The sequence below is a fragment of the Panthera leo genome, chromosome A2, assembly GCF_018350215.1.
Source record: "Panthera leo isolate Ple1 chromosome A2, P.leo_Ple1_pat1.1, whole genome shotgun sequence".
Classification (NCBI taxonomy): domain Eukaryota; kingdom Metazoa; phylum Chordata; class Mammalia; order Carnivora; family Felidae; genus Panthera; species Panthera leo.
Window position 1 is genome coordinate 25,211,099 of NC_056680.1, and position 15,752 is coordinate 25,226,850.

Genomic DNA, 15,752 nt, shown 5'->3' on the forward strand with positions numbered 1-15,752 from the left:
CTCCCACTCACTCCCTGCCCCTCCCCTGCTCTTGTGCTCTCTCAAAATAAATAAGCATTAAAAAAAAAAATGCTCTCTTTTGCTTTTCAACAGATGTGGTATTTATGAGCCAGCTTCAATCTCGATGATGAGGACCACATTCTAGGGGACTTTACTAGCATGAAAGAAAGAACTTGAATGTCTGGATGATCTCAAAAACAGACCTGCCCTGCCAGTCCTCAGGCATTTGCTCTGGGCTTACTTAAGAGAGACAGAAAGATTAACTTCTATTTTATTTAAGCTACTGTATTTTAGGTCTCTTTGCTACAGTGGCCTAGTCTATACCGTAACACTCATAATAAAAAAATACAAATTATAACTATACTTAAATGCCATTTTTTGCCTTTCAGATGGTTATGTTAAGGGACAAAGATAGTCTCTGTGTATTGACCCTTAGATTGTTTCCTTCTTCATAGCAGGCTGAAACCTATTAGTTCAAAAGCCCACTGACACCAAACTAAAATTTTTAGATATTCAATTATTGTAAACATAACCCAAATAAGCAGATTTTTAGCCATTTACAGCCTATTTGCACCCAACATCTGCTAGCTATGGTAAATCCTAAGATATAAAGACCCCCCAGCCACTGTAGCCCTTCAGAGCTCTTATCCAGGGACTCCAAACCATATGTTGATAAATGCTACCAAGACCCCATACAAGCCTCTTCTCCCTTCCCCCAAGGGAGTTTCTTTGCCGTCTTCCTCTTTGGAGTTGTGGGACCCCCACCCCCCAAATCCCAGCATCTGGAGAGACTCCTGCTATGAGGGGCTTCCACCTCTCAGCATGCAAACCTGTTCCAGCATCGTCCAGCATAGCTCTTGTATGCTACTGCCACCTTACGTCCATGTCTTTTCCCAGATCGGTCCCCAGATTCCTCAACTCCCTTGCACAGATTAGCAAAGATACAAAAGTTTGCCAGCATTCTGTGCGGGAAAAATTATGGGTTAAACTGATATTCTCATACACTGCTGTGGAAGAGTAATCTGGCCTAACTTTCATGACGGGCAATTTGGGAATGTCTATAAAATTACAAGTGGGCAAATCCACGGACTCAGCAATTTTATTCCCAGGACTTTATTCTGAGAGAGAGTTGCACATGGGAGAAATGACTTTTGAATAAGGTTATTTATTGCAGCATTTTTATAATTGTAAAGGTCCATCAATAGGAACTGGTTAAAGAATTTATGGTGTACACTTACAATGAAATAGCATGTAATTATAAAAAAGAATGAGAAAGCTCTTTATAAACTGAGAGAGGAAAAAGCAACACGCAAAAACAGTGGATATGACTATTTGTGTTAAAAATAAATGGACAAAGAATTTGTGTGTATGCATATTTATATGTGCATAAAGGGGAACAAGAAGCAGATAACATTAACTGCCTGAGAGAAAGGATGCCAACTGACTGGGAGGTGCAGATTGGAGGTCTATCTTTCACTGTATTCACGTATTTTTGTGATTCAAACACTGTTTCAGTTTTGAGCCACAAGAATTAATTTAAAATAAAAGAGTGAGGGGTGCCTGGGTGGCTCGGTTGGTTGGGCGTCCGACTTCGGCTCAGGTCATGATCTCACGGTCCGTGAGTTTGAGCCCCGCGTGGGGCTCTGTGCTGACAGCTCAGAGCCTGGAGCCTGTTTCAGATTCTGTGTCTCCCTCTCTCTCTGCCCCTCCCCTGTTCATGCTCTGTCTCTCTGTGTCTCAAAAATAAATAAACGTTAAAAAAAAAATAAATAAAATAAAATAAAATAAAATAAAAGAGTGATATTCATCAACAGTAGCAGCAGAAAATAAGTAGAGAGGTATTAGATATCATCTTCTAAATGCCGAACAACTTTCTAAAGTAACACTGTAGGAATTTGGTGGAGGGAGGAGAGATCATCACAGACTTCTGCAGTCCTAGCATAGATGGGGAAAAAGGATGGATCTTCTATATGAGAAATTTTGAGAAGTTGTGAGCAATTCTGTGGGTTTAAACAGTGGAAGTTTCTCTTTTTTTCTTCAAATGTTTATTTATCTTAAGAGAAAGAGCATGTGTGCACAGGGAAGAGGCAAAGAGAAAGGGAGAGAGAGAATCCCAAGCACGCTCCATGCTGTCAGCACAGAGCCCAACACGGGGCTCCATCTCACCAACTGTAAGATCACAACCTGAGCGGAAATCAATAGTCAGATGCTTAACCAACTGAGCCACCCAGGCGCCCTAGAAACAGTGGAAGTTTCAAGAAGATAAGAATGGAATGGCAGAAAAGAGGTATTATTAGACAAGGTAACAAGACTATCAAGCTGTACTTCTGTCATTATTCTATAGGTTATTGAAAGGCCACTGAAGGGTTTTCAAAAAGGACCTTGTAATGATGTAATAGATTTTTCTTCCTTTCTTTAATAACTTCACCTGGGCAATGAGGAAATCTTTTTTATCCTTTTACTATTAACACTATGTATAATTTCTATCTAGCACAAATCTTCAGTTGTACATCTTAAGGGAAGGGAGATACTGAGTACACAGAGACCTTGCCCCTCATTAATCTATGCACAGACCAGGGCCAATGTTCCCTGAGATGATGTAGCTGCAATGAAGCATGATAATTTTCTGTAGAAAAAGTACCTTGTTCCAGTAATTTAATATAAAAAAAAGTTATGACTTTTCTATAAGATTTTGATCCTTTATGTAAGATACTCTAGGGAAGAAATTATGGAAACTTGAACAGACCTGGAGATAAGCTTCGTGGTAGTTAATTTTAGGTGTCAGCTTTGTTAGGGCATAGTACCCAGATACTTGGTCAAAAACTAGTCTGGCTGTTGCCGTGAAGATATTTTTAAGATGAGATTAATTTTTTAAGTTTATTTATTTATTTTGAGAGAGAGAGAAAGAGAGAGACAGCGTATGGGAGGAGCAGAGAGAGAGAGAATCTCAAGCAGACTCCACACCAACAGTGTGGATCCCAGCACAGAAGTTGAACTCATAAACCACGAGATTGTGGCCTGAGCCAAAATCAAGAGTCAGAGGCTTAACTGACTGAGCCACCCAGGCCCCCTGAGATTAATTTTTAAATCCGTGGACTTTGAGTTAAGTAAATTACTCTCCGTAATGTGAGTGGGCCTCACTCAATCAGTTGAAAGGCTAAAGAGAAAAAAGACTGTCCTCCACTGAGGAAGAGGGAATTGTGCCAGCACACTGCCTTTGGACTAGAGCTGCAATATTGATTCTTCCGGTCTCCAGCCTGCAGATTCTGGACTTACCAGCCTCCACAATCATGTGAGCCAATTCCTGTCAATCTCTGTTTCTGTCTCACCTATCCTATTGGTTCTCTTTCTCTGGAGAATCCTGACAAACAGAGGCTTTAACTGAACTTAGTTTAATTTGATTCAGTTCAACTCAATTCAGTGACATTTACTGAGATATCCTATTATCTTCTAGGCACTGTTTTAAGTCCTGGAGATATTGAGCAAAATAAGACATGGGTCCTGACTTCCAGAAGCTCAGAGTGTAGTGGGAGACACTGACAAACCGATAATTATTGTATATTCCAGCGTGGTAAGTGCTGTAATGTTTAAGCACAGGTTCCCAAGCATGGCAGACTAGGCAATTACCCCATACTTGGCATTGAAACAATATCTCCATTGGCCATCAGGGAGCCATTCTGTGGAGTGCAAATTAGGCAAGAGTTTCTCAGATGCAGAGCTAATCATTCCTAAGTTTCTAGTGAACAAGGGAAGCTATAGGCGATAAAATAATGAATATATCATTGTTTTGGCCTTAAAGAGACTATTGTCCAATGAAAGGAACATATATATACATACAACTATTGGGTAGGAAATAATGAGGTAAGTTTTAACAATGTACAAAGGTCTTTGAAGTTAAAATAAGAAGAAATACTCAGGAGTCAAGTAATTATGTAAACTTCTGTTTGAATCTACTCAGAGCCTAAGTGAAGCATTAGATAATGCTCCTTGTGAAGCTTTACTAAAAACATAAATGTAAAAAAAAAAAAAAGAAAAGGAAAAAAGGAAAGAAAAGAAAGAAGGGATCAGTGCAATTCTTTCAGTATCTCATTTTATACATGGAGCTCAGAAGGGTGAGGTGACTTTCTCAAAGTTCAAACTACATGTATAAACATAGTTTTTGGTTTTCTGCTTAAAAGTTTTTCTTTTGAGGGGTACCTGGGTGGCTCATTTGGTTAATCATCTGACTTTGGCTCAGGTCATGATCTCATGGTTCGTGGGTTCAAGCCCCACGTCAGGCTCTGTGCTGACAGTGCAGAGCCTGCTTGGGAATCTCTCTCTTTCCCTCTCTCTCTCTCTCTCTGCTCCTCCCCCACTCATGCTTTCTCTGTCTCTCAAAATAAATAAACTTAAAAAAAATAAAAGTTTTTCTTTTGTAACACCATAATTGCCTTTCTTGAATGTGTGAAAATCAGAACTAGCCTGTTTAATTCACCAATAGAAAGATTTTTGTGTCCATTAGCCATCTGTATGTCTTCTTTGGAAAAAGGTCTGTTCATCTCTTCTGCCCATTTTTTACCTGGATTATTTGTTTTCTGGGTGTTGAGTTTTGTAAAACAGTATGGAGGTTCCTCAAAAAGTTAAAAACAGGACTACCTACCATCCAGCAATTGCACTACTCAGTAAAGGATACAAAAGTAGTAATTCAAAGAGATACATACACCCCACTTCCATGTTTAACAGCAGCACTATCAACAATAGCCAAATTTTGGAAAGAGCCCAAATGTCCATTGACTGATGGATGGATAAAGAAGTTTGGGTATACACATATACACATACACACACACACACACACACACACACACACACACACACACACACTGGAATATTACTCAACCATTAAAATGAATGAAATCTTTCCATTTGCAATGACATGGATGGAGCTAGAGAGTATTATGCTAAGCAAAATAAGTCAGACAGAGAAAGACAAAACCCATATGATTTCACTCATATGTAGAATTTAAGAAACAAAACAGATGAAAATAGTTGGGGAAATAGAGGCAAACCATAAAATAGACTCTTAACTATAGAGAATGGAGAGTTGCCGGAGGGGGTGGTGAACAGGGGAGTGGGCTAAATGGGTAATGAATATTAAAGAGGGCACTTCTTGTGATGAGCACTGACTATTGTATGTAAGTGATGAATCACTAAATCCTACACCTGAAAACTAATATTATACTGTATGTTAACTAACTGGAATTTAAGTAAAAACTTGTTAGAAGAAAAAAAGATTTTTGTGCATGTTTAAACTAATAAAATTATGACATGTGTAAGATTTTCTAACATCTTTTACTTCCAGCCAATATGGTCCTTTCTGCTAACAGGGACCAGATTTACCCTCCCACATAAACAATAAAAATGGGCAAAATTTAAAAAAAAAACAAAAACAAAACCATTTTCAGACACTGAGCAATTCAGACAACAGGTGGTAGAGGACTTTGATCTCTGCCAAAGAGGAAACATACAAGGTGAGTTTGCTTAGGCTTTCTTCTGGGAGGTACATTTCAGCCTGTGGAACAGGAAAAGCCATTAAAAAGCAGAGCAACACAGTGTTGCAGAGTTGGGAAGACAGGAAACTCTTAAACTCTGGTTTAAGGAGGGAGGCTACTGGAAGTTACAGAGTTCAGAGTAGAAGGGAACTACCCCGAATCTGCCTAACAGTACCCTTGCATCTCTGCTGAATGCTGTGGTGTGGAAGCATAGGCCAAGCAAAGAGTGGCTGGGAAGCTATGAACTGGGGATATACAGAGCTACCAGAGTTCATGCAAGGCCGGGAATCATTCAGGTTCCCAACCGCCATAGTGGAGAGCTCTTGGTGATCACTGGGATATTCAGTAAAGTCCCCAGAAGGGTCACAATTTAGTAGTGGAGCTAAATTATCTGTTGAGCTAAACTATCTGTCGAGAAAAGGCTATTCGACACTTGTGCTAACAATTTTTTTTTAATTCTTTAATGTTTATTCATTTTTGAGAGACATAGAATCTGAAACAGGCTCCAGGCTCTGAGCTGTCAGCACAGAGCCTGATGTGGGGCTAGAACTCAGGACCAGCGATATCATGACCTAGGCCAAAGTCAGACACCCAACCGACTGAGCCACCCAGGCGCCCCAAAATAAATGAACTTTATAAACAAACAAACAAACAAATAAATAAATAGAAATAATTAACAGAGCAGTCACCTATAGTATAATACCAAGCAGTCTAATGCACATCTAATTGGAAACATAAGATTGGGGTGGCAAAAAATATTTGAAGAAATAATGGCCAAAATTTTTCCCAAGTTGAGAAAAACTATAAACCCATATATCCAAGGAGCTCAATGAACCCCTCTGAGCATCTAGAATGAGGGCTAAAGAACCAAATAACAATTACTTTAAACCTAGAACAACTTCTGTTTTTAAAATTTGAGCATAGTTGACACACAATGTTACCTTTGTTTCAGGTGTGAAACTTAGATTTGATAAGTTTATACATTATGCTAAGTTCACCACAAGTGTAGCTACCATCTGTCCCATTACACCGCTTTTACAAAGTCATTGACTATATTCCCTTATGTTGTGCCTTTTATTCCCCAGACTTATTCTTAAATGGCAAATTAGCTGGGTTCGAAATAGAACACATTTGTCTTGTACCTTATCAGGTCTTAGGCACCGAAGAATTATTATCTTCTGTAGTTCATTCAGTCTTTCATCCATTGGTGCTGGAAATTTAGCATTATGTGGCTCTTTACTGTCATAGATTTCTCGCCATTCAGTTATATGTTTGCAAAAATGTTCCCTAATGGAAAAAAAGCTAATTATTATTTCACTGGCAGATAATTTAAAAAGATATTGTTAAACAAGGAGATTATAAATTTACCCATCCTTACTCAATTCTAAATCATCAAGTTTAAACAAATACCTGAGTTCTTTGAAGGCAGGAAATTCACTTGCCCGACAAATTTCCTCCCAGCTTTTATCTGATAGCCAAGTTGGGTCAGGATTTTTCTCAGCACTCTTAAGACTTACTCCTCCAGTTAAAAGAAACATCAGTTCCTGGTACTCAATCTCTTTCTTTGCCCTGTATTCCCAAAATAAAGACTGCTGTAAATTGCTGATTTTAAAATGGAATGAAATCAATTTCTGCTTCTATAGCCTCAATGAAATAATCAGAACTGATTTACCCTACTGCCATAAACAACTAGAAAACTGGAAAAAGTGAATGAAACGACTGTTTCTGGAAGTTATACAACAGCCAGTGCAACACTGCGGTCCCTGAAAAAAGGGAGACAAATATGATTGTCCTAATCAATCGCTATGATTGCCCCAGCTATTTGCCTGGAGGCACTTTCCAGACTATAAAACAGAGAGGTGATCAAAATCAGAACCTGATAGTATTGTTGAGTTGAATGAACAGAGACCAGAGTTAAGGAAGGCTCAGGTGGTAGAATTTGTGGGCTGAGTCCCAGAGAGGAGGGAGATACATGGAAAAGGGCTTCAGAAATCTGCATGGGTATCCTCTTGATTCAATTGCTAAACACTAAGTCATATGTGAATAGGGTAAAACTCCAGGAGACCAGCCAGAGAATATCTGGGAAGCTGTAACCTGAATAGCTCCTGAGCTTACACAGAACTTGGAGAAGTGAATTCTTACCAACTAGAGATAAATCTTTGTTAAACACCAGAGGAATTCAGAGGCAACATCAGAGGGATCACGCCTTAGTAGCAAAGCTAACCTAGTTTTAGAATTAAGTCTATTCTAGAGCTACTGTAAGAAAGCTTAAAAACAAGCCTTGGAAACATCAAACTAATGCAGTAATTTAACTACTTGCAAAAGTAAAGTCTAATGCTTTTTAAAGGAATTAAAAGCCCTTAGTATTTATCAATGTAAAATTCACAACATCCATAACCAGGAGAAAAGATCAGTCAATAGATACATAGAATGATAGAGATAATACAACAAGAAGACAAGAATGTTACAAGAGCTATTACAAATATGCTGAAGGAGTTAAAGCAAAACAAACGTAATGAAGAGAGAAACAGGCCATAGAAGAAATGACCAAATGCAACTTCTAGAGATAAAAAGTACAAAACCTAAAAGAAAAATTCAGGGGCACCTGGGTGGTCTGTTGGTTCAATGTCCAACTCTTGATTTCAGTTCAGGTCATGATCTCTTGGTTTATGAGATAGATAGAGCCCCACGTGCTTGGGATCCTCTCTCCCTCTCCCTCTGCCCCTACACTGCACACTCACTCTCTCTCTCAAAATAAATAAATAAAAATAAAAGAAAAATTCACTGATTTCTTTCCAGATGTAGAGAAACTGAAAGGATTCATTTCCAGTAGACATAAAGCATTAGAAATGTTAGAGAAGTTTCAGGTAGATGGAAATTTAGATCAACACAAAAGAATAAAGACTGCCAGAAATAGTAGCTATGTAGGTAAACATAAAATACCTTTTTCTTATTATTTAAGTCTCTTTAAAAGATTATTGACTACTTAGAGCAAAATAACAACATGCTATGGGATTTATAATATGTACAAGTGAAATATATGACAATAATAAAACAAAGGCTAGGAGGAGAGAGTTGGAAGTAAACAGTTGTAAGTTCTTATACTATATGTATATATATGTATATGTATGTGTGTAAATATATGTGTATATATAAAGTTTACCTGAAGATAGACTGTGATGTGTTAAAAGGTATACTATAATCCCAAAGATATCACTACAATAATAAAACAAAAAATTATAGTTAGTAAGTTAACAAAGGAGATAAAATGGAATCATAATAAGTACTTAATTCAAAGAAAAAGAAAATGAGGAAATGAAACAAATGAGGAAATGAACAGATGTGCAAAACAGAAACCAAGTTGTAAGGTGGTAGATTTAAACATAACTCTATTATGTCATTGAATATAAATGGTCTAAACAATTTCATTAAAGGTAGTGATTATCAGATTGGACAAAACAAATAAGACCTAACTACATGTTGTCAACAGAAATACAGCTTAAATATAAAGACACAAGTAGGTTAAAAGGAAAAGTATGGAAAAATATATACCATGCTAACACTATTCAAAAGAAAGCTGGGGACAATAATAATATCATACAAAACAGATTTCGAACAAAGGATAACCCAGGGATTAAAAAAAAAAAGTCAAGTCAATTCATTAAGAGGTCGTAACAGTCCTAGACACACATCTCATAACAGAGCATCAATACACAAAGAAATATTGATACAACTGTCAGAAGCAATCTCCATAGCTAAGAGATTCCAATCCTCTCTCAAAAATTGATTGAACAGGCAGACAGAAAATCAATAAGGATATAGTATATAGACTAGCTTGACCTACTTGGCATTTATAGAATATTCCATTCAAGAGCAGCAAAATACACATTCTTTTCAATGGCATATGGAATACTTGCAGAGATAGACCACATTCTAGGCCTTAAAATGTCTCATTCATAAAATTTCTAGAAAAGGAATAATTGTGGAGACAGAAAGCAGGTCAGTGGTTACCTGGGGCTGGGAGTAGGAATAGTAATTGACTAAATAGGGAAAAGGAAACTTTGAGGTAATAGAATTGTTCTAAAACTGGAATTTGGTGATGGCTGCATAATTGTATAAAAATACTAAAAATCATCTAACTGTATTATGGTGGGCAAATTGCATAGTATGTCAATTATACGTAATAGGGCTGAAAAAAAGAGATGTTCTCCAGATAAATGAAAACTAAAGTTTATCACCACTAAACTGGCCTTACAAGAAATATTAAAGGGATTTCTCTGAGCTGAAAAGAAATGGCACTAATTAATAACAACAACAAAAAGCGAAAGTAAAAATCTCACGGAAAAGGTAAATAAATAGTAAAGGTAGTGAATTCAATCACTTTTAAAGCAAGTATGAAGGTTAAAACACAAAAGTAGTAAAATTAAAACTACAGTAGTTAGTTAAGGGATGCATAAATGTGACATCAAAAATATAAAATGGGGGTACGTCTGGGTAACTCAATTGGTTGAGCTTCTGACTCTTGATTTCAGCTCAGGTCATTATCTCATGGTTCATGGGAGCAAGCCCCACGTTGAACTCCATGCTGACAGTGCAGAGCCGCTTGGGATTCTCTCTCTCTCTCTCTCTCTCTCTCTCTCTCTGCCCCTCCTTACCCCCTTCAAAGTAAATAAATAAATTTAAAACAGACTATTATAATAATTTTCTTTCTTTCTTTCTTTTTATTATTATTAGAGAGAGAGAGAGAGCATGTGGGGAGGGGCAGAGGGAAAGAGAGAGAGAGAATCCCAAGTAGGTTCCATGCCCATTGTGGAGCCCTATGTAGGGCTTGATCTCACAGTAGTGAGATCATGAACTGAGCTGAAATCAAGTCAGATGCTTAACTGACTGAGCCACCCAGGAGTCCCCAAAACAGACTATTATAAATACAGGATGCTATATTTGAACCTCACAGTAACCACAAAGAAAAAATTTCCTGGTAAATACCCCCCCCAAAAAAAAAAAAAAAGAAAGGAATCTAAACATAACACTAAAGAAAGCCATCATACCACAAGGGAAGAAAGAAAAGAAAAAAAGGAACAGAGAAAATCTAGGAAAACAGGCAGAAAACAATTGCAAAATAGCAATAAGTACATACTTACCATTAATTACTTTAAATGTAAATAAACTCTCCAATCAAAAGACATAAAATGGTTGAGTGGATTAAAAAAAAAAAAAAAGGCCCACCTCTAGGCTGCCTACAAGAGATTCAATTTAGAAGTAAGGATACACATAGACTGAAAGTGAAGGGATGGGAAAAGATAGTTCATGCAAATAGAAATGAAAAGAAAGCTAGTGTAGCTATACTCATACAAGACAAAATAGACTTTAAAACAAAGACCAAGATGGGAATTACATAATTATAAAAGACCAATATGGGAATTATATAATGATAAAGGGGTGAATTCAACAAAAAGATACAGCACTTACGAAAATATCAAGAGTACCAAAATATATAAAGCAAAAATTAATAGATCTAAAGGGAGAAACTGACAGCATGACAGTAATAGTAGGGCACCTTAACACCCTCACTTACATCAAGAATAGATCAACCAGGCATAAAATCAATACGGAAACATTGGCTTTAATGACACATTAGACCAAATGGATTTAGTAGACATATACAGGAAACCCCATCCAAAAGCAGAATATACATTCTTCTCAAATGCACATGGAACATTCACCAGGACAGATCACAGGTTAAATTCAAGAAGATAGAGATTATATTAAGCATTTTCTCTGACCATCACAGTATAAAACTAGAAGTTGATTACAAAAAAAAAACCCCTGGAAAAACAACAAAAATGTGGAGATAAACAACATGGTACTAAACAACTAATGATTCATCAAAGAAATCAAAGAAATTAAAAAAAAATACATAGAGACAAATGAAAACAGAAAATGACATACCAAAATCAATGGGGTGCAGCAAAAGTGGTTCTAAGAGGGAAGATCACAGCAATATAAGCCTACCTCAAGAAATAAGAAAACCCTCAAACAATCTAAATTTACACCTGAAGGAGTTAGAAAAAAGAGAATAAATGAAGGCCAAAGTTAGTAGAAGAAAGAAAACAACAAAGATCAAAGTGGGAATAAATCAAATTGAGACTAAAACATAAATAAATAAATTAAAAAGATCAGTGAAACTAAGAGGTGGTTCTTTGAAAAGATAAATAAAATTGACAAACCTTTAGCTAGACTAACCAAGAAAAGAAGAAAGAGGGCTCAAATAAGCATAATCATAAATGAAAAAGAAGTTACAACTGAAGTTATAATTGTACTACAAATAATTATATGCAAATGAACTGGACAACCTAGAAGAAATGGAAAAATTCCCCAAAATATATAGCCTTCCAAGACTGAATCATGAAGAAATAGAAAATCTGTATAGACTGATTACTAGCAAGGAGATTGAAACAATAACAAAATCAACTCCCAACAGGGGCACCTGGGTGGCTCAGTTGGTTGAGTGTCCAACTCTTGATCTCTGCTCTGGTCATGACCTCATGGTTTGTGAGATCTAGTCTCCCATCTGGCTCTGTGCTGACAGCATGGAGCTTGCTTGGGATTCTGTGTCTCTCCTTCTCTCTCTGTCCCTCTCCTATTTGCTCACTCTTGTTCTCTCTCTCTCAAAGTAAATAAATAAACATTAAGGGGTGCCTGGGTGGCTCAGTTGGATAAGTGTCTGACTTCAGCTCAGGTCATGATCTCGTGGTTTGTTGGTTTGAGCCTTGCGTCGGGATCTGTGCTGACAGCTGAGAGCCTGGAGCCTGCTTCAGATTCTGTGTCTCCCTCTTTCTCTGCCCCTCCCCCCACCATGCTCTGTCTCTGTCTCTCAAAAATGAATAAATGTTTCAAAAATTACTTTAAGTAAATAAACATTTAAAAGACTCCCAAAAAACAAAAGTCCAGGACCAGACAGCTTCACTGGTAAATTTTACCAAACATTCGAAGAAGACTTAATACCTATCCCTTCTCAAACTCCTCCTTCAAAACACTGAAATAAAGAAAACACTTCCAAACTTATTTTATGAGGGCAGCATTACCCTGATACCAAAACCAGACAAGTACACCACAAAAAAAGAAAATTATAGGCCAATATCCTTAATGAACATAGATGCAAAAATACTCAACAAAATATAGCAAACCAAATTCAACAATACATTAAAAGAATCATACACCGTGATCAAGTGGGATTTATTCCAGAGATCCAAGGATGATTAAACATCCACAAATAGATCAAGATGATATGCCACATTAACAAAATTAAGGATAAAAATCACACGATCATCTCAATAAATGCAGAAAAAACATTTAACAAAATTTAACATCCATTTATGATAAAAACTCAACAAAACGGGTACAGAGGGAACACACCTCAACACAATAAAGGTCATATATGATAAACTCACAGCTAACATACTCAAATGGTGAAAAGCCAAAAGCTTTTCCTCTAAGATCATGAACAAGACAAAGATGTCCACTCTTAACACATTTATTCAACATAATACTGGAAGTTCTAGCCACAGAAATTAGGTAAGAAAAAGAAATAAAAGGCATCCAAAATAGAAAGGAAGAAGCAAAATTGTCACTATTTGCAGATACTTTATATAGAAAATTCTAAAGACTTTGTTGGAACTGAGAAAGACCATTAGACCTAATAAATACAGTAGAATTTCAGGATACAGTGTCAATCTGCAGAAATCAGTAGCATGTCAATACACTAATGAAGAACTATCAGAAAGAGAACTGAAGAAAACAATCCCATTTACAATTGCATCAAAAGAATAAAATATCTAGGAAGAAATTTCATCAAAGAGGTGAAAGATCTGTACACTGAAAACTGTAAGACACTGATGCAGGAAACTGAAGACCCAAATAAATGGAAAGATATTCTGTGCTCATGGATTGGAGGAATCAATATTGTTAACATGTCCATACTACCCAAGGCAATCAACAGACTGAATGCAATCCCTTTCAAAATGCCAATGACATTTTTCACAGAACTGTAAGTACTAATTCAAAAATTTTTATGGAATCACAAAAGATCCTGAATAGCTGGGATCTTGAGAAAGAACAACAAAGCTGAAGGTATTATGCTCCTTGACTTCAAACTACATTACAAAGCTTTAGTAATCAAAATAGTATGGTACTGGCATAAAGACAGACACACAGATCAATACAACAGAATTGAGAGCCCAGAAATACATATACAGAGCCCAGAAATACACACACACACACACACACACACACACACACACACACACAATTTATGACAAAGGGGGAAGAACGCACAATGGATAAAGGACAGTCTCTTCAATAAATGGTGCTGGGAAAACTGGACAGCCACATCCAAAAAAAAAAAAAAAAAGAAACTAGATCACTATCTTACACTATACACAAAAATTAACTCAAAATGGATTAAAGACTTGTATGTAATACCTGAAACCACAGAACTCCTGGAAGAAAACATAGGTGGTAAGCTTCTTGAATCAGTCTTAGCTATATTTTTGTGGATAAGACTCCAAAGCGTAAGGGAAACAAAAGCAAAAATAAATGGGACTGTATCAAACAACACAGTTTATACACAGTGAAAGAAACCATCATCAAAATGTAAAAACAACCTACTGAATGGGAGAAGATATTTGCAAATCACATATCTGACAAGGAGTTCATATCCAAAATATATGAAAATTGCATACAACTTAACCACAAAAAGCAAACAACTTGATTTCAAAATGGGCCTAGGATCTGAATGGACATTTTTCCAAAGAAGAAATACAGATGGCCAACAGGCACGTGAAAAGATATTCAACATCACTGATTATTAGGGGAATGTAAATCAAAACCACAGTAAGGTATTACCTCACACTAGTTAGATTCATTATGATAAAAAAAAAAAAAAAGACAAGAAATAAGTGTTAAGAGAATGTGGGGAAAAGGGAATTCTTGTACCCTGTTGGTGGAATATAAATTGGTCTGAGCATTATGGAAAATAGTATAGAGATTCCTCAAAACATTAAGAATAGAATTACAATACAATACAGCTATTTCACTTGTAGTATTTAATCCAAAGATTATGAAAACTCTCATTTGAAATGATATATGCACCCCAATGTTCACAGCAATATTATCCACAATAGCCAAGATATGAAAAAACCTAAATGTCAGTTGATGCATAAATGGATGAAGAAGATGTGGTCTATATATACAATAGAATACTACTCAGACATAAAAAAATAATAAAATATTGTCATTTGTGACACAGTTGGACCTGGAGGGTATTGTGTTAAGTATAATAAGTCAGAAAGAGAGAGACAAAAACAGTACAATTTCACTCCTATGTGGAATCTAAAAATAAACAAAACAAAAACAAACTCATAGACACAAACCACAATAGATTGGTGGTTACCAGAAGGGAAGGGGGATTGTCAGTGGTGAAATGGATGAAGGGGGTCAAATATATGCTGATGGATGGTAACTAGATATTTGGAAGTGATCACTTTGTAATGAATGCAGATGCTGAATTATAATATTGTACATCTAAAAATTATATAATGTTATATACCAATCTTACCTCAAAATATCAGAAACAAAAACAAAGAACAATGGCAATGAATAAAAAAACAGTAACACATATGATAGATATTAATCCATCTATGTCAATAATCCACTTTAAATGTCAATGGTTTCAGTACATCAATTAAAAGACATAGACTATCAGAGTACAATAAAAAAAATAAGACCTAACTCAGGGTGCCTGGGTGGCTCACTCAGTTAAGTATCAGAGTTAGGCTCAGGTCATGATCTCACAGTTTGTGAGTTTGAGCCCCGTGTCAGGCTCTGTGCTGACAGCTCAATCCTAGAGCCTGCTTTGGATTCTGTCTCCCTCTCTCTGTCCCTCCTCCACTCGCACTCTGTCTCTCCCTCTCTCTCTCTCTCTCTCTCTCTCTCTCTCTCAAAAATAGACATTAAAAAATTTTTTTTAATATTAAAAAAATAAGACCTAACTATATGTGGTCTACAAAAAAAAACCTATTTTAACTATGAAACCAGAGGGTCAAAGAAAAGGGATGGAGAAAGATATAGCGTGCTAATGTTAATCAAAATAAAGCTGGAGTAGCTATATTAATTTCAGAAAAAGAAGACTTCAGAGCAAGGAAAATTATCAGGGATAAAGAGGGT

The 15,752-nt window shown here is 36.5% G+C and overlaps 1 protein-coding gene across 9 annotated transcripts in view; it reads right to left on the reverse strand.

Moving 5' to 3' along the window:
• The window catches only part of DNAH12 (dynein axonemal heavy chain 12), a 208,735-nt gene that overhangs the window by 24,290 nt on the left and 168,693 nt on the right, over positions 1-15,752 (reverse strand). For 8 of the 9 annotated variants that reach the window (XM_042929731.1, XM_042929730.1, XM_042929732.1 and 5 more), the window contains 2 exons: positions 6,939-7,097; positions 6,671-6,815 (listed from right to left, as the gene is read on the reverse strand). In XM_042929731.1, coding sequence (XP_042785665.1) covers positions 6,671-6,815; positions 6,939-7,097 — 304 coding nt within the window. Of the gene's footprint in view, positions 1-855; positions 963-6,670; positions 6,816-6,938; positions 7,098-15,752 lie in introns of those variants that run through there. The other variant, XM_042929738.1, reaches the window with a different exon arrangement.